Raw genomic sequence first — 19,431 nt, 5'->3', positions numbered from 1 at the left:
CGTCCATTGCTCTTTTTCCACACAGACCCACGTTGGCTGAGTAAAGCTCAGGATAAAAGACTTACCACTTTATTTCTGCCAAGTAAATAAGTCTTGCAATTTTGGCTGTTCTCTTACTTTAGTTTGCTATTAAAGTGCAAGGCCAGCGCTTCTCCTGCACACAGTATTGCAAGCCCATCATATGAGAGCTTAGAACAAAACTGCTTGCTGTAGTCTTGCTTTTGAAGGGAATGGGGGAAGGAAGAAAGAGCTGCATGTGGTGTAACTTGTGCCCATCTGCTGGGTGTGAATTATGTCTTGTAAATCAGTTTGAGTCCAGCATATTTCATAACTATTTGTCTGACGTGATAATGTGATGATGTGCTTGAATCAGTCCACCCATTCCAGTTTCTTCAGCCTTAATGTGACAGCTGTGGAGACTTGTACATTGTGGATAAAGCCTCACAGACCTGTTGTCAACCGATCATAACAGAGCAATAATTTTATATATAGATATATTGTGTTCAAAATGTCATTTGCTTTGTTATAGAAAAATCAAAGTGAATTACTTGGACAAGAAGTAGTCAGTTTGGTGAATGGGTAATGTATAGGCTGCAGTTGTTTGGACAACTTGTGGACAGTAGTTGACCATCTTTTCTGAAGTGTTCGTGCTACGCCTGCACAAAGTGGGGAATATCTGTGATCTGAATCACTGTTCAGTACTGCAAGGATGATGTGACTTGCTTTAAATGAACAAATATTTAACTTTATCGATACAGTTACTATGTCTATCTGCTTTAACATTGACAAGTTGATGTCTACTGAAAAAATAAGTTAAATTATTTCAGACGTTATTTTGACATTTTACATGGGGTATGCGCAGTGACATAAAAGGTCACTTAACTGCTTCAACCCAGAGGTCATTCGATGGAAGCTTTGTGGCCAAGAGCAGAGGTAGAACATTCTTACAAATTAAGTTTACTTAATGTCCACAGCTTCAGTAAACCAACATCCACACAAACAGTATGCCACCACACTTCAGGCTCCAAAATACGACACTCTGAAAGAGTTAAGAGTTTCAGGGTGATGCGTGTCGTCTCCTCTCTGTAAATCCGAGTCATCACTTTCAAAGGGCAGCTTAGAAGCCTCGTTTTCAGACGGAGCAGGTTTGTTTCCCTCTGTCTGTCAGTCATTGGAATGTTTCTATTTTATAAACGCTCAGAGTGAAAGGAATAAAATACATCAGAGATCACTAATTATTAGCATGTGTGCGGAGACACTTACACTCATGTGTACTTTTATGTTGTCTTACTAACTGGGATGTAAAAAAACATGAGACATGTCCTTTAATTTTAGTAAATTTTAATGAATTTAAATTTGTTGTGGTGTTATTGATCAAAATCCTGGCAGACATTATGGATCAAAATAAACAATTTGAAAATATCTATATAAATTTTGTGTGATAACCAAGAAATTAACAAGTTCATATATGTCGGTGTGTTCTGAGTGAAAATTGAGGCCTTGTCCACACAGATACAACACCTTACCAAGCACCTTGTTAATACGATCTTTTTCAAATAGTGTTCTGTAAACATGTTACCGTTTCAAGATTTATCTGGATCCACACAAAAACACTAAAATGCCAGTAAACGCTGTAGTACGTGACAGGTCTGTATGTGGCGCTGTAATGCTTCTACAGAAAACAAAGAAGATCAAAGTCCTTTCTGCAAATATTCTATCAGCGTAACAGCGCTCCATTTATTCACCATCAGCATTTACCACAGCCATCGATCCTTTCTTCAGCACTACACATGATGAAAATAAATCCCATTAAAGATCCACCAAGACAACAAAACAAAGAAGTATGTTAAATTACACCGTTAACAACAACAACAACAACATGTCATTCATTATGAGCAGCTGAGATTAGAGTGTTGGAGCTATGACATCATCATTTCGGAACAGTTATGTATTACTTGTCCAGACGAAAACTCCAAGGCGGCATTTTCAGACCACTTTTCAAAAAGTATCATTTTCGGCCACCGAAAACACAGTTTCTGTTGTGTGGGCCGCTGAAGAGGAGGTACTGCTGGCCCACCACCACTAGAGGGCGCCCTGCCTGGAGTGCGGGCTCCAGGCACCAGAGGGCGCTGCCGCATCATGGGAGTAGCCTGGGTGACAGCTGTCACCCATCACCAGACACAGCTGTTCTACTCAGCACCGAGGTATATCAGGAGGACGGCGTCTCCACCTCAGTGCCGAGATATCGCCTAAGACCAAGGTAGTATTCTCTGCAGTTATACATTGCATCATCAGCTAAGACTGTTAAAACCTTTTTTCAGGACTGGTGACTACTGAAAACCTCATTCTTTGGATAAGTACTCACCTTCCTGCTATACTTTGCCAAGAGGTGGAGGCGGCTTCTCCCCTCTCTGTTACTGGGTGCGTTCATCCACTCCTGTGTGTTGTTGCTCTCTCCTGCCAGCAGTACCGGATCCGACGAGCGGAGGCAGTGGCCACCTGGGAATTCGGGACTTGGCGGTTCCAGTATTTCCAGGGTTCGGTGGCAGAGGAGATCTGGGTGGTTCCGGTTCGACTGAGACAGACGTCTCCTACCTTCGAGCCTGCCCACACGACACCAGCGGATTCGACCCCAAATTGTGTTTGTTGTATTACTCGTGCTTGTTTCAGTAGTAAATCTTGTTATTTACTCTCTCCATTGTCCGTTCATTGCGCCCCCTGTTGTGGGTCCGTGTTCCTACACTTTCACAACAGTTTCCGTGTTAATTTTTCTTTCTTCTTTTTTTACCCACAGTCTTTCTCACTCCTTCACTAGTTGTGTCAACAAAATCAACAGTGTTTTTGTAATCTGTGAGATTTTGATCACAATGTGACGCAAGCACAAGATTTTGCTGCAAGAGTTTGGGTCATCAGCTCTTCTTTCACTCCTCAATTTTCAGAAAATCCATAAACATAATCACTGTTCACCTTCTAAAATTGCCAAATGTCATTTCTGGCAGACATATCACAGTTTCATGAAAAAACACAAATGCTTGAAGTCCTTAATTCTACCTGCTTCTCAGTCTACTCACACACACACACAAAAAACATTTTAAGAGCATGATGACAAACTCCCGTTAACAATGCAGTGCTAGTTTGTACATGGAGAATCCTTTTCTTTCTCCTCCGATTGCTGGACTTTGAGCTGAGTGCTTTTGCCAAAAAGCATTAGTGTAAAGCACACACATATAGAAGAACTAAAACAAGCAAAGTCACTGGGACAACAAAGTTAACAATAATATGTGTTAATACTCCTTTGTGCACTTCCTGCTTGATATCTCAGAATTTTTTTTAGGGTTAAAGTATTGGCTCTATTATGTTGTGTTCAAAACTACTTTAAAACACCACCTAATGATTCGTGACCCGAAGGTGTCCTCATGTCTGACAACGGCAGGTGTCTGCAGGGTCTCTGCATGCAACCATTGTTTCGCCAATTTGAAAGTGAACTTTGTGAAACCTTCAGGCCTGGCCGCTACCAGCTTTGACTCATCAAACTTCTGGGCCTATCCAGTAGAAGGGAAAAAAAACCTCAGTGTTGGTAATGATGGTTTGTAAGGTATTGCTTGTTCACTACCACTATCCAGAATTATTGTGGTTGTCCAAAAATTGAGCCATTGTCCCACCAGTCATATGTCTGCTTCTTTAACATTTAGGCCCCATTCTGCTATGTGGAAAGGAACGCTAGCTTATGTCATCACTGGGTTTGAATGAATAGTTGTTTGGGCTAGACAGGGTACAGGAACACCCCCATAGCTTATTAACTTTGAAGTTGCAAATTATCTGGTTTTGTGGTTCTCCTGTCTCAACTGTCTGTTACACCCTCTCCTTTTGTTGGGGGAAGGAACTCTTTGGTGTTATCACTGCTTCAACGAGGCCCGCACAGCTATTGCAGGAAGTCAAAGAGGAAATGGATACTTTCAACAACTTCCTAATGTTTCCGGCAATTTTCAAGCCAAACAATTGTGGCAGCTCTCAAAAGAAATGGTGAGAAGGAAATGGGAATTTGGAAAAAACAAATGTTTGTCCTGTTACAATTTCACTTGAAACATGTGACTTTGGTAATTAGATATATATGTTTTTATCAACAGTATCTGTGGTTCAGATCTGGCTCCAGGCTTCTGTCACATATGTATTTAAATGAACAACCTCTGGGAATAAAATCCATCTGTCATACATACAAGTTACCCTCTAACGTTTGTTTTAAATACAGACATGCATTTAATGTAATGTGTAATACACAGTGCATCTGGAAAGTATTCGCAGCACCTCACTTTTTCCACATTTTGTTATGTTACAGCCTTATTCCAAAATGCAGTAAATTAATGTTTTCCCTGAAACTTCTACTCACCGCACCCCATAATAACAGCAAAAAGTTTTTTTTTAATTTTTGCAAATTTATTAAGAATAAAAAACTAAGAAATCACATGTACATAAGCATTCACACCCTTTGCTCAGTACTTTGTTGATGCAGCTTTGGCAGCAATTACAGCCTCAAGTCTTTTTTAATATGATGCCACAATCTTGGTGCACCTTTCTTTGTGCAGTTTTGTCCATTCCTCTTTGCGGCACCTCTTAAGCTTCATCAAGTTGGATGGGGAGCGTCAGTGGACAGCCATTTTCAGATCTCTCAGCAGATGTTCAATTGGATTCAGGTCTGGGCTCTGGCTGGGCCACTCAAAGACATTCACACAGTTGTCCTGAAGACACTCCTTTGATATCTTGGCTGTGTGTTTAGGGTCATTGTCCTGTTCAAAGAAGAACCGTCATCCCGGTCTGCTCTGGAGCAGGTTTTCATCCAGGATGTCTCTGTACATTGCTGCATTAATCTTTCCCTCAGTCCTGACTAGTCTCCCAGTTGCTGTCACTGAAAAACATCCCCACAGCTTGATGCTGCCGCCACCATGCTTCACTGTAGGGATGGTGCCTGGTTTCCTCCAAACATGACGCCTGGCATTCAAGAGTTCAGTCTTTGTCTCATCAGACCAGAGAATTTTGTTTCTCATGGTCTGAGAGTCGTTCAGGTGCTTTTTGGCAAACTCCAGCTGGGCTGCCATGTGCCCTTTACTTAGGAGTGGCTTTCGTCTGGCCACTCCACCATACAGGCCTGATTGGTGGAATGCTACAGAGATAGTTCTCCTCTGTCCACAAAGGAATGCTGGTACTCTGACAGAGTGACCATCGGGTTCTTGGTCACCTCCCTGACTAAGGCCCTTCTCCCCCGATCTCTGTTTTGATGGGCGGCCAGGCCTATGAAGCGTCCTGGTGGATCTGAACTTCTTCCATTTATGGATGATGGAGCCCACTGTGCTCATTTGGACCTTCAAAACAGCAGAAATGTTTCTGTACTCTTCCCAGATTTGTGCCTCAAGACAATCCTGTTTCTGAGGTCTACAGACAATTCCTTTGACTTCATGCTTGGTTTGTGCTCTGACATGCACTGTCAACTGTGTAGACAAGTGTGTGTCTTTCTAAATCATGTCCAATCAACTGAATTTACACCAGGTGGACTCCGATTAAGCTGTGGAAACATCTCAAGGATGATCAGTGGAAACAGGATGCACCTGAGCTCAATTTTGAGCTTCATGGCAAAGGCTACTTAGCTCCATGCGATTTCTTAGTTTTTTTGTTATTTTTAATAAATTTGCAAAAATCTCAAGCAAAAGTTTTTCACATTGTCATTATGGGGTATTGGGTGTAGAATTTTGAAAATGAATTTTATCCATTTTGGAATAAGGCTGTAACATAAGCAAATGTCAAAAAGTGAAGCACTGTGAATGCTTTCTGGATGCACTGTATATATGGACACACACAAAATGAGTTAAAAAAATTGTCACTTTTCCAACCAATAAACATCTCGATACTTGAATATGTTGAAATATTCAACTTTTTTTAAGTCAGAGAGCAAAAAGGTAAGCAAGCGTAAGTGTACTACTGTAGCTGTAAGAAATTAATGTTGGTGTATGCTTTGTCAGGATGAGTACACAATGTACAGCAAAGAATTCCACATCTCAGCCCACTGGTTCCAAGGAAAGTTTTGGTGTTGTACCCATGATGTACAGAATATCTGTGGCAGCAACACTTTCTAAATTCACTTGTAGGCTGTCTATTTTTCTACATTAATTTCTAACAGCCAGTGGAATCCCAAAATTTTGTTTTATGGAATGAGAGACATTGTTACACCTGCATCTCCTGCTGCAGTCATTCAGTCGAATGAAGACTGTGACAACGATTCATGATATCAGGGCAAGCCTCAACCCCTCCCTTTCTTCTCCTGTCCCATGTCTTACCCAGCTGTCAGTTTTGGATAGTTTTACACCTATATCACTGAAAGAGCTCGCCGGTCTTGTTGACAGGATGACACCTTCCTCCTGCCCACTTGATATTGTTCCTACCTCCCTCTTTAAAAAGGTCATCATTTCTATTAGCCAAGGTGTTTTAATGATAACAAAACAGGTCACTGCTGTCTGGCTGTGTCCCCCAATATTTCAAACAGGCAGTTTTTCACACTGTCTTAAGAAAGCCTAATGCTGACCCTTTGCTTCTTCAAAATTTTAGACCAATTTCAAGGTGCCTTTTATTTTCAAAGTTTTAGTAAAAGTGGCGTCCAACCAGGTTACTGAGGTTTAAAATGAACATAATATTCTTGATAAATTCCAATCTGGATTCTGTCACTTGCACTTTATGGAAACTGCCCTTCTCAGTTTTAAATGATATTTTAATGCCTAGAGAGGCAGATGACTATTCTGTACTTGTTCTTTTGGATCTCTCTGCAGTGTTTGACAGAGTCGATCATGGTGTTTTAATTGAGACACTAAGGACTTGGGTGGGTATCTCGCGTCTGCCCTCAGCTGGTTTTATCTTATTTTTCTAACAGGAGTTTCGCTGTTCCTACTGACAAATTTACACCCTATTCTGCCATGCTATCCTGTGGTGTGCTTCAAGGCTCTGTTGCGGGACCATCTTTATTTACTGTATATTTGCTCCCACTTGGTCATGTCTTGAGCTTTTTTAAGGATGTCTCATACCACTGTTATGTGGATGATGTCTTTAAAGAGGGTCCCATGTAACACATCAATTTCAGAGTGCAGTTTAAAACTCTGATGCTGACTTTTAGAGTTCTGCACGGTCAAATGTCACCTTACATCACTGACCTTTGACACTTGTATGTTACAAGCAGGTCTCTGAGGTCTTTGGACCAGGGCCTGTTGGTTGTGCTTAGGTCACAGCTGAAGACCAGGGGAGATTGTGCATTCGAGGTTCCGGCACCTAAATTGTGGAATGCACTGCCTTTGGACCTATGCTTCGTGGACTCTGTCAAAACTTTTAAAGTGAAGCTCAAGACCCATTTGTATAGTCTGGCTTTAGGAAAATTAGGAAAATTTAGGAATTACCGAGTGACTGAGTAAGATGGAGACTAATGCGGTAAACCACCAAGGCTCCCAGACAACTCTGAAGGATTTAAAGACTTCTGTGTCTGTAATTGTTAAAACTGTACATAGTGAAAATTTTTTTCCTGTTGCACCTCCAGAAGAACGTTTATACAAAAGAGAGATCAAATCTCTGCTTGAGACACATGTGGCCCATAACAAGCTAAATCCAAAATCTCATGTTGTCTTAACCATGAAGCTATAGAACTGGTGACGTAACAGATAAAAGTTGCATTATAGTTGACCATTTCCCCAATCACAGCCACAGAAGCCGATGACTCCTTTCAAGGTACGAAGTAAACACTAAGTGAATTTATAGAAATTTCATTGCCATGGATTTGTCAGATCCTGAGTGACCCACATGAAATTCACCAAATCGTATGAGGAAGAGCAAACGCCTCATAGTCCAACAAATAATGTACACATCAGGCAGGAGGAATATCATCAGCAAGCTCACTGTGTGCTAGTTTCTCCAGTGTTTCAGCCAAACGTACACTTTCTTCTTCTGTCACGCTTCTTCTTTATCACACCTTTTATTACATGTGTTAATGTCGTGCAGGCAACAGTGAGTCTTGTGGTGCCTCAGCCACTCCACAGCATTCAAATGTCCCAATTACATAACTTTATAAATATCATTGTCTTTCACAAGCATTCAGGAACCTGAAATCCCTTAAAGCCCCAATTCTATGATGTGTAGTTTGTCTTTTCAGCTCAAAAAAAAAAGCCACACAGCTGTGAGGTGGTGAGATATCTCAATCCTTGTGGAAACAAGGCTTCCCTGCTAAAAGCCCTTAAATCATTTTCACAAAGACTGAGCATCTTAGGCGATCACAGGTGTATAATGCATATGGGCATGTACACGTTTGTCATGTTAAATCATCTATTTCTAGGCAACAGGAAGTCAGCTGGAGTGTTTATGTTTTTAAATGGTTTGTCAGCCGCTGTCTTTTCTTCTTTCTAAATGAGGTTAATCAGCAGCTCTGGTTCAGCGGCATTGTTAGAAACAAAAGAACAAACTGTCCTCTGCTAAATTCTACCATTTATTTGTCAAAACTCAGTCATTTGGATTTTTTGTTATTTATTTACATCTGAGCATGTCAACTGCATTGGCAGCAGTTGTAGTAAGAAAGAAAGCAGTCTGTGTTCTTCATTTTTATTCAGACAATATTATTAGAGGAGAGCAACTCCATAATCAAATCATAGACTTGAGTGTTAGTTAATCTATGATAATCTTCACTATTTCAAAGATTTGTGCACAATTTATACAGCAAAGTCTGGCCTTGTCCTTACTGTCACTCTCAAGGCTGCTAATTGCAGCAGTGCTGCTAGAGTATGTGCCAGCCCAACAATGTCCTGAACTCCCTCAAGGCCTCCATTTTGGAGCACCGAACTGACCGTTCAAGGCCGTGGTTCAGAATGCCTCTGCTGCTTTACTATTGTTTTTCTCCCCCTCTCAAAACAGCTTGGCTGTAATTACTGTTGGTCTAGCTCAACCCACGCTTGAACATGGGTCTTTGTGTGTGTGTGTGTGTGTGTGTGTGTGTGTGTGTGTGTGTGTGTGTGTGTGTGTGTGTGTGTGTGTGTGTGTGTGTGTTTTAGACTGTGGGTTGGGAGTGCAGACTTTCGTGGTAAGTTCTGGCTAACCAACCAATCATTTTACAATTCTTTAACTTCACGACAGACAGATATGCACCTTTATTGGCTCCAACGCTGGTGCCTGTAGAGTCCTACATAGAAACACCATTCCTGGAAAACTTCCTCATGATCGACTGAATGTGCAGCATAAAATTAAACAGAATTTAATTTTTGAAAAATGCTGTTACTTTCTCTTTTTTTTGGCGAAAATGTTATCAGTGTATAGATATTAGTGTGGGTGGCCAGTTCCACAGTTTCTGGCAGCACTTCATAGAAAAGTGGAACAACAGCAAACAAAATATTTTGAGCCGCAGTACACCATGCAGAACATGGTCCAAAACAAAACCATTACTCATCTTGCTCTTTGTTTCTCCTCTCATATGCGTTTTAGAAACGTTCAAAGGATTGTTTTACTGCACATTATAGCTTATGCTGTCTGTTAAAACACTTAAATTGTGAGAATTAGTGTATTTTGGCCCATAATAGTGGTGTTATGGACCATTAATGATTCCACGTTTTGCCTGCATATAAACCACAGATTAACTGTAAAGTTTCAGCAACAGTGTGTAATGCAGATTTATTGTCATGAGGACTTTTTCAAACTAACAATTGCATATGTCTTAATGCAGAGTTGCAGTGAAATCAAAACAGTTGTGTATCCATGTGGGCGGAGCATGTTAAAAGCAGACACAGTCTGACACTTTCTGCTCTGCTTGAGACAGCCTGGTGCAGCCTTGACACAATTCAGGGTTCAAACACAGAAAGAAGAAGTTGAGGCTGGTGTATGTGCACCACGTTTCCCCAGCTTGGGGGGACTCAGTGCAGCCAGGGTGGAGCTGCATGGGGCAGTCCGCTGATGTGCCGAGAGTTGCGCCTGGCAGTTCAGTAGTTTATTTCGTTTATAAGAGAGGCTGAAGGTATGCACTCAGATGTGTCATTGCAAAATTCAAGATATTGAGTGTAATCATGAAAACAACATACCAAATTGTAGCATACTACTTTAAAAAGCACGTAGAGGCCATTTCATGGTTCTTCTGCTGAAGGCATTTTCAAAAATAGCACATTTCTGAAAAATTCCTTTATAAAAGGTGTCCGAATTTGGGACTGTCAATGCATGCCGTTTAAGAAATAATCATTTTCAGCAATCTTATGACATACATTCATTTGAAATGATTGCCATTTTCAACATAAATACCAACTAACTAGTCCACACTTGGAATTTACCATTACGTCTAGAACATACACATTTTAATTTGTATTTTAAAAACTGCTGTTAATGTAACTCATAATGTCCTCAACTGTTACATTCAGACAAAATCAGAAAAAGAATATCAGCTCTGTTTGCTGTGTACATCCAAAGCAGAGCTCTTCAAATGGCATCACTAGCAAGTGTTTCTCAGAAATACTTGTTTTCAGAAACTAATCTTTTCATGCAATGGTCCTGTTATTTAAACATTGGACACCTTGTTTCATTCAGCATTATGGTTGCACTTGGTTTAAATTTTAAGCTCGTTTAATCAAAGGAAAGCAATACTTTTTTGTTCTTTTTCCTGATCTAAAAAATGTTCTGATTCATGGCATCCCTTGAACACAGTTCACAAAGTCAATTAATGTGTTGTCCTGTCAGCCTGAAGCAAAAATACTACAGCAAAGTACATGAACTCTGAAATTTGTTGTGTTGGTGCTTAGTTTAAAAAGTAACCGTAATAAGCACCTGATATGTGTGGGGTTGAAATGAAGAGAAAAAACAAAACAAGCAGTGTATCCACAGAAAAATTTAATCCAGTAATGTGCCATCCCATCTTATGTAGTCATCCATTGTGGCCCCTATTGTGGAATCATGGTTTCACAGATGCTTTGTGACTTCAAAACCTGCCCCCTGCTGATTAGTTTCCTACGTCATCAAGTTGCTTGGATCTAGTCAGATTTTTGAACATCAAGACATTGTATGCTACATCAGACAGGTTGCTGAATAGAGCTGCAGTAACTAATAAACACTTGTTTTCAACCTCAAAACAGCCCGTGGTCCTGCAGCCTGTGGAATCTGTGACCCTGCAGTGACACCTTGACAGCTGCGCCAGGTTTGCAATAATTAGTCAGCTGTGTGCTAATGTCAATCCGTCAGCCATCTTTTGTTTTTCTTTCAGGCTTCTGCTGAACTTTTGTCACACAACTACAACTTTTTCAAATGGAGGTGCAGATCATCAAAATGATAAATGGGTCACAGAGAAGAGAAAACTAATCTGTCAGTTCTGATAGTAGTTTGATCCTTTTTGTTTGTCCCCTCAAGTGTGGTCCATCTAAAAATGCTAGGAGGGTTTCCTGTGTTGTGACAGACATAAAGGCTGTCTGCAGAACTGTGCATCAGTGTTGCTATTAGCTTGACTTGTATTTGTGGAAATATGAATCATTCCACAGCAGATGTTCTGTTTGTGAGATCCTTTGGGATGGTTTAAATTCTGTGCAACTTTGGTTTATTAATAGTTATTTTTAAGCATTTATTTATTGGTTTTATGCATTTGGTTTTCATATTTTGTTGTTAGTCAGTCTCGTTTTTATTCATGGCACACTTTAAAATTAAGATGGCTTAATAATAATAAATTGACTTGATTAGATGTGTACGATGAAAAATAATTCTGGTACTACAGAAAATAAATAACAAAATAAATAAATAAACTTGGGGGCAGTAACTGATTAATATTAATCAGTTACTACAGTTATTTATTTATTTCGGCCCACAGTGGTCTTTTTTAAACAGGGTGTTTAACAAATGTGAGTAAACCATTTTTCACAAAATTTTCAAGAAACATAACAAAAACCATTGAACTTTGAAGCACATTTGTAAGAAATTTTCAAAAACATTGACAAACAGCGTATTTGTACAAGATTCTTTAAAATTTTGTGACTGGCATGTTAGATGATGTATGTTTCAAGATCATTTAGAAAAAATAAAATTTCAAAAGTGTGTAAGTGCCTGTATTTGTTGATATGGAGGAGGCTTGTCAAATTACAGTCATGAGTGAAGGGAATAAGACTCATCTGTCCATGAAAGAGTGTTGTCCCTTTTTGTTTGTGAGAGTTTTGGAGCATGTTTGCAGTAGGGAGATGGCTCAAAACACCAACAGGAGCCACTTTGCACGGTGGAAATACTGGAACAGTAGGTGTAGGAATACCAGAGTTTCTTCCAATCATTTGTGGGTAAGTTGCAGAACAGTTTTACATGAGAGCTCCACAAAAGGTTTTGGTGTTGAAGTGCAGCCTTTGTGCACTGTCTTCATAAAAGAACACACAAACTATGGACTCCCAGGCATGCAGACGATTTGTCACTGAGACAGCCATATGCTTAGTCACATAATGTTAAAACTGTCCAATCAAATCAGTGTATCATATTCATTTTTCAATATGAAACCAAAAATTTTAAAAGAGCAAACCACAAACCCCTGGTTTTACAATATGTTTCCAAAACCAAAATTAAAAAAAAGACAAATAACTATTTCTGATTTTTTTTTCCTCAAATCATACATGGATAACAAGCACTCATCAGGATAAACTGTCACTGTTATAAGGTGTCCGCTGTCCTTTCCTCTGTGTGTCCGCAGTTGAGAAACATTGGATCTCCTCCCTCAATCTACAGTGGGTTTCATTTCTCATTGTTTCGTTTGACAGTACTAATCACTGTGCACAAAACTTGGTTGTTGTTTTGTGAAATTTCAACAAAAGAAATTGTAATTAAGCTGATTTAATGAGTTTTTGATGCCTGTCACAAGAACTGTATCTCTTCCCTCAGTTCTTTCCATATTTCAGGTCTGATTGACGTTTTCGGGAGAACTCCCCTTCAAGAACAAAACTTAATTTGTTTCTTGTCCCCTGCCGTGAAATAAGGGAAACCACTGAAATGGACACCGTCCGTCCATCACGTTTTGCGGGCTCTAGATTTCCCTCTTACACTTGGCATACATAGTATACACCCATACTATATTGTACAAAGACTCAAATGTGAAGTCCAGGCATGTAATCTTGGCTCAGATTTTTAAGGTCACCCAAAATAATGGCAGACAAGACGCCCACCGCCTGACTCCAGATTGTCACTTTATCTCTCCAAATATCACGTCTACAGCTTACATGTGTATTGAACACCTATAAGATATCATGCATCCAGTTTTGAGGAAACAAAAAGAATTTAATTCATTTTGGTATAAGACTGTAACATATAAAATGTGGAACGAGTGCAGCACTGTGAATACTTTCTGGATGCACCGTAATCCTGGCTAGATTTTGGCAGAATTGGTCATATTCATTTAAATTGGTTGGTTTCCTGTCAAGGAACCGGCTTTTAAGCGTAGTTCCAAATTGTCAACACGGTTGAGGTCGGGCTTGGGAAGGCAATTACACAAGCTTTATGTTTAAAACAATTCGCTCACTGGGGGTGTCCATGCAACAAAGGGTCTGTCTTTGCACTGATTTTGTTTCTCCGTTCTGTTGTTGCCCATTTTGTATCATCGTAACATTTTCCATGTTTGCATGTTAATTACACAGCACCAGTTTGATTTGCACCTCCAGGAATGCTTTATTCTTTCCACGTGAATGTCATTAGACCTTTAGCAGCTCACTGCAAAGATGAAATAGCACTTCACAAGAAGCGGATAAACAAACAGAGCAAAAGCATTCTGGTTGTGTGCTTAAATTGCAGTGTATTGGGAGGGTTATTTCAGGGCCTGTAAGTTGTGGCTTGCTATTCTCGTTGCAGGCATATGTGCCATTGATGGGTTTGGGGTTCGGAAATCCTTTGCTTTATGCTAATCAGACGTGGTGTGGCAAGCACGCGGCTCTGGTGTGGTTGGAGTTTGGCAGAATACTCTACACTCAGCGTCTCTGTAAAGTTGCAATTACATTTGGAGCACAGAATGCTGCAAACGTAGCCATGTCGCAGTATTCTTTTTTTTCCAGCTCTTTTTATCCATGCACAATTGGATTATATTTCATCCATGGCTTTACTTTTGTCAAAGCCTCGCCAAAGAAATTGTACTCTCAGAAAGACCCTTGAAATACGGCAACAAGTCGTCGATTTTTTTACTGAGCATTCTCATTGTTTTTCTCCGCTGAGGATATCAGGACTCAGTTTTACATCTGGCTGGCTGTGTATTTACTCAGCTTGTGGAAGAAATAAAAGCATGGTGTAAAATCGGTGCTGCTGTTTGAGCTGTCCTTGCAGACCTTTGTGATTTTTTACATGTACTACGTAAGTCACAACAGTTGGCTGTGTGGCATTTGTGTCGGCTGTAAACATGGAAGGTCTTCACGGAGTAGGGCTTTGAAATGCTTAGCCAACACTAAACAAGAAAACCAGCAGGCTTCACATTTGCAAAAACTTTGCTGTTCATATTATTGTGTTATTTTAGGTTGTCAGAATAAAATCTGCCCCGTTTCCTCTGCAGGAACTTCACTCACTTCAGAGTCAGTATTCCTTTATCATTGCACATAGTACAAGAAAATGGTATGCACTTACTCCTGGTGCCTTCAGAAAACAAAACAAGGGAAAAAAAAACTATCTTTTGTTTTTGCTCTCATTTTTCATGAGCTGAACTCAAAGGTCTAAAACATTTTGTATGTACACAAAAGACTTATTTCTCTCAAATATTGTTCACAAATCTTTCAAAATCTGTGTTAGTGAGCATTTCTCCTTTACCAAGATAATCCGTCCTACCTCACAGGTGTGGCAAATCAAGATGCTGATAGACAGCATGATTATTGCACAGGTGTGCCTAAGGCACAATAAAAGGAAACAATAAAAGGCCACTCTGAAATGTTGCTCTTAGTTTTACAGTAACTTTAAAATGATTATAGTTTTGTGAATCACTTTAATTTTAAAGGACGTGTCGCATATTATTTAACATCCCGGTTAGCAACGCAACATCAAAGTATTCATGATTCTAAGTCTATCCATTTACATGCGGTAATAATTAGTAGTTGCTGATGTATTTTATTGCTAATTATCCCTCTCGCTCAGTGAATCAGCAGGTGCATCTCCGGAAAATGTCTTACTCTACATTTCTCTACATTTCTCTGTGTGTGACGTACATTTAAGCTTCTGAACTTTCATCTGAATGTGCACGCAGAACAGTGAGCTGTTTTTCAGGCTGTCTGATCACACAGATGTATTTCTTAGATTTTTCACAGTTACGTTGATGACAAGCGTGCACAAAGTGTGCACAAAGCTGAGCCTCTAGCAGACTGTTTTTAACAGGCTGCGTTCATAATTAATGGACATGTACGCACACTGTCTTCTCACAGTAGAGAGTGGCTGCTGCTTTTACAGTGACTACATCAAAATGAACAGTTATCACTTAAAAACGAGTCATTATTGTTGTCACACTTATGTAAACTTTGCAATTAATCTGTGCCTCCATTGTTAATGTTAGCAGCTACATTCCAATCAACAGAGTGCTAGGACGTTTCCTCAAAGCGACATCAACACTGTCAGAAACACTCTGAAAAGGCGTACTCACGAGTACTTTGTTTTCTGCAGTCTCCGGGTTTTGCGAATGCCGTATACTTTGAGACCGGTCACGGACGTGTGCAAAGTAATCCCGGTGTATCACCAGATGGTCACTAATCTAAGTTGTTATGATTTCGGTGCAACATGTCCTTTAAACTTTGACTTTGTAACAAACAGAAAGCATAAGATGGACTAAGTTATGCTTTCTAAATTAGGATTACCACTTGCTTGCTAAAATTGTAGTTCTACTAGGTAATACAAGATCTTTAAATATCTGTATTTCATTAATTGTTTTTGAGTCCAGATTTCTCAGTGGAGTTTAATCTACTGCAGCGTCCGTGATCAACGAGGCAGCAAGTCTTTTATTCCTGCATTGCCGGTGTATGACGGTCTGTGGCTCAGTGTTGCGATTGGTTGTACTGCTTGTTAGCTTTTCGGGCTAAGACACTTTTGTTGTCGTGGTCCTTCAGATGTTTGTTATCCTGCATTAGCTTAGGCTTGCTGTGTGTTTAATTCCAAGGGTATCCAAGCTCAATAACATGCTATGTAGATTTTTGTCATTTTTCCTTTAGGACTTGAATCCTCTCTGGGCCTTGTCCGTCGATATTCATGATTGTACAGGCCAACAACGCCTGTACTTCCTTGTCGGCTTAACTGTCACCTCTGCGTGGCATTTCCTCAGAGATTTTTTCAGGGATGTTTTGGGACCTCCGCCAGAGCAGGGACTTGCTTCACCCCTGAAAAGACCCTGAAAATCTTCTTTGAGGGGTGGTCCTTGCAATGGACATGCAAAGTTGTCAGACCCCTAAATTGGCCCGCTAGTTCCTGGGGTAGAAACTGGCTTATCGATATAAAGTAGCTATGCTGGATGAAGAAACAAAAATACTAACTTGATTGTTTTTAAAATACATTTTTGAGCCTCATTAGTAATCTTATTAATTTCATCTGACAGGTCTTGTCACAACTACATCAAGGAAACTGGACAGAGAGCAACAAGATGAGCACATTCTTGAGGTAAGCACTTTTATTTTGGAGAATTTGCATATATAAAGAAGAAAACCCAAAGTTTATGTGTAAATCAAAATCAACTTTCACGATTATTTCTTCTCATTCTCTAAGTTCATAAAATTTTATATTTCTGAACATTATTGTGCACCCCCCCAGCCAATCTTTGCTGAATAGCAGATGTTACCAACTAAAACATGCCTCATTATATACATGCAAAGCAAGACTTTTTGGTATAATTTCTCTTCGTGCTTTCCGGAAGGTGAGGGAGGGGTGTGGATGAGGGTGATGACTGTTCCTTTGTTCTTTCCCAATGTTCCGTCTCGTGGAGGGAGCAGGCTGGGACAGGAAGCTGCTGTCAGCCAACAGGTTGCTGTTTAAACTTGTGGCTTTTAATTGAGCTGAGCTCTGTTCTCTCCGGATAATTTTCACCTCAGATCTAAAGGTGATCAGAGTCATTCATTTGTGTTTTCAGTACAAACAGGCAGCAGAGTGGGTGCTTTTTAATTATTGTTCCACCTTTTGTAATTCATTGATCATTTAAAGTTGGTGCAGGTCTTTCCAGTTTTTCTGAATTATTGTATTAAATACAGTACGGTGTGGACATTTTTAATTAATGCTGGACTTTTAATTAAGTAAATGAATACAAACAGTTAATAAAAGTAATAAGTATGTAACACTGTGGCGTATAGGCCTTGAATGTGTATGCTAGATTGAGTTTTTGTGATTGTTTAGCCATTGGTCAGTGGATCCTTGATCTCTGGACTTAAATAAACTCCACAGATCTGTAGTTTTTGTCAAAAGCATTTCCTTTCAGACATTAATGGCATGAATGCCACTCCATACCTCTGAGCTGAGCTCAGCCAGCTGCGCTGCACATCAGCATCAGTGTAAATCATAAAGAATGCAGGACGTCTGATTTTGTTAGGAAAAAAACGATTTGGTCGATTGTAGTTTATTTTTTGTATTAGAGCATTTTGAAAGAGGTGTTATTTGATTTAAAACAGCAGTTTGCTTTGCAGTTATTAATTCTGGCCAGACTCTAACTTGACTCAGCAGAGAGCAGTGCAGCGTTTGGAGCTGTGCAAACGGAATGGAGGACGATTCTTGTTTCTTGCCCGCAACAAAACAAGAGCCCCAATTAGTGACTTTAATCAGCACAAAAGTGACTCATGATTGATGTCTTTAAATGACTTTGAGAGGGGTTAAGAAGCGGACTTGCCGCTTCTGAAAAGCAGCGAAGCAGAGAACCAACAAAGCAGCGGGTCGGGCACTGCTTCGTTGGTTCAAGCTTCAAGCAGAGCTACGCTGCAGAAGTGTTTGATTACAGACCCGCTGCAGGGTCTGTAATCAAACACCCTCAAAAACAACAGCTGCTCTGAAGGACCGATAAGGGAATCATTAAGCAAAAAGGCTATTGATGTCAGTGGATCGAATCATTTCTTAAGCCCCTTTCACACTGGGCCTGCATACAGTTGCATATGCTGCATATCTAATCAGGAATGTGTGCATTAGTTGCGCGCAGCAGGGGGGGAGAAGCTTGAGGAGGTGAGAGCACTGAGGAGCTGCAGTCAGGCAGGTGTGCGCTCTGATTTCTCTTCTAGTTTATTTTTCTTCTTGTGCAGCACTGCAGGTGTGCGCTCTGATTTCTCTTCTAGTTTATTTTTCTTCTTGTGCAGCACTGCAGGTGTGCACTCTGATTTCTCTTCTAGTTTATTTTCTTCTTGTGCAGCACTGCAGGTGTGCACTCTGATTTCGCTTCTAGATTATTTTTCTTCTTGTGCAGCACTGCAGGTGTGCGCTCTGATTTCTCTTCTAGCTTCTTCACATGACCGCGGAGCTGCAGCCAGCGATCACTCACGCAATCTGTCTGTGAGTGGACGTGGAGATGTCCTCTGTGAGGACACTGGATGTGGACATGTCCTCTACTTGGCAATCAGTCTGTGAGCAGGAGTTGATGGACTTTATGTAACACAATCGTGAGAGAACTCGTGAGGAGGTGAGAGCGCCGAGGAGCTGCAGCCAGGCTGTGTGATTTATAGCTCGGCAACAATGGAGCACAGCAGGAATCATAATTTGGTGTCGGGCAAAGTTATATTGTGTGGGTGTGGCATCCAGTCACGTTAAGTACCATTACATTGCCTCTACTTGCGTGAAAACTACTTTGTTTATGCATCCAGTGCTCTACGCTGAAAATCCACAAAAAAATTAAACGTTTAAAAAATTAAACATGTTTAATTTTTTTGCATCCGTTTCACACTGCCCTTTGCGTCCTTCAGTGTATTGTGGCGTTAGGCTGCAAATCTCGGCTTCGTCATGGACACCGCATGACGTAACTCTATGTTGGCCCGGTGTGAAAGGGGCTTTAACGATTTTTGGTACCTGTTCATGAATTATACTTTTTTAGTATTGAAATTTGGTGCTGAATGAAAAAAGGAATTTTGGGATACTCTTGAGCATCGAAGCATTTGAGCTAATGTCACAAAAGTATCAAAGTTTTGGTACCCGCTCAACTGTTGGTACATCTGAAAGATTTTGTAGCGTCATCCGGCCATAATTTAGTTGACCGTGCAGTTCTGTGGTGATATTTGCATGTTCCTACATGGAATTATTGAAGAGGTTTAGAACTGCTTTTGCTAGTACGTATGTGGTCAAAGGTTTTATTATTAGCTTGGTATAGTTACTTGATTTAATGTTTTTGGGTGTCCACAAAAAGTAGAATTTTTCATAAGGCATACAACTTCAATCTGAATTCAAATTTAAAAAGTACTCCTATGCATGTATATTTCTCCCCTTTGAAATATACACAAAAAGTCCACATCGATTCCT

At 40.2% G+C, this 19,431-nt stretch overlaps 1 protein-coding gene across 1 annotated transcript in view; it reads left to right on the top strand.

Moving 5' to 3' along the window:
• The window catches only part of fat1a (FAT atypical cadherin 1a), a 245,429-nt gene that overhangs the window by 63,385 nt on the left and 162,613 nt on the right, over positions 1-19,431 (top strand). The window contains 1 exon segment of the mRNA XM_034187623.1: positions 16,550-16,611. Coding sequence (XP_034043514.1) covers positions 16,550-16,611 — 62 coding nt within the window.

Source organism: Thalassophryne amazonica, chromosome 15, assembly GCF_902500255.1.
Source record: "Thalassophryne amazonica chromosome 15, fThaAma1.1, whole genome shotgun sequence".
Lineage (NCBI taxonomy): Eukaryota > Metazoa > Chordata > Actinopteri > Batrachoidiformes > Batrachoididae > Thalassophryne > Thalassophryne amazonica.
This window is presented reverse-complemented; position numbering and strand designations above follow the sequence as displayed.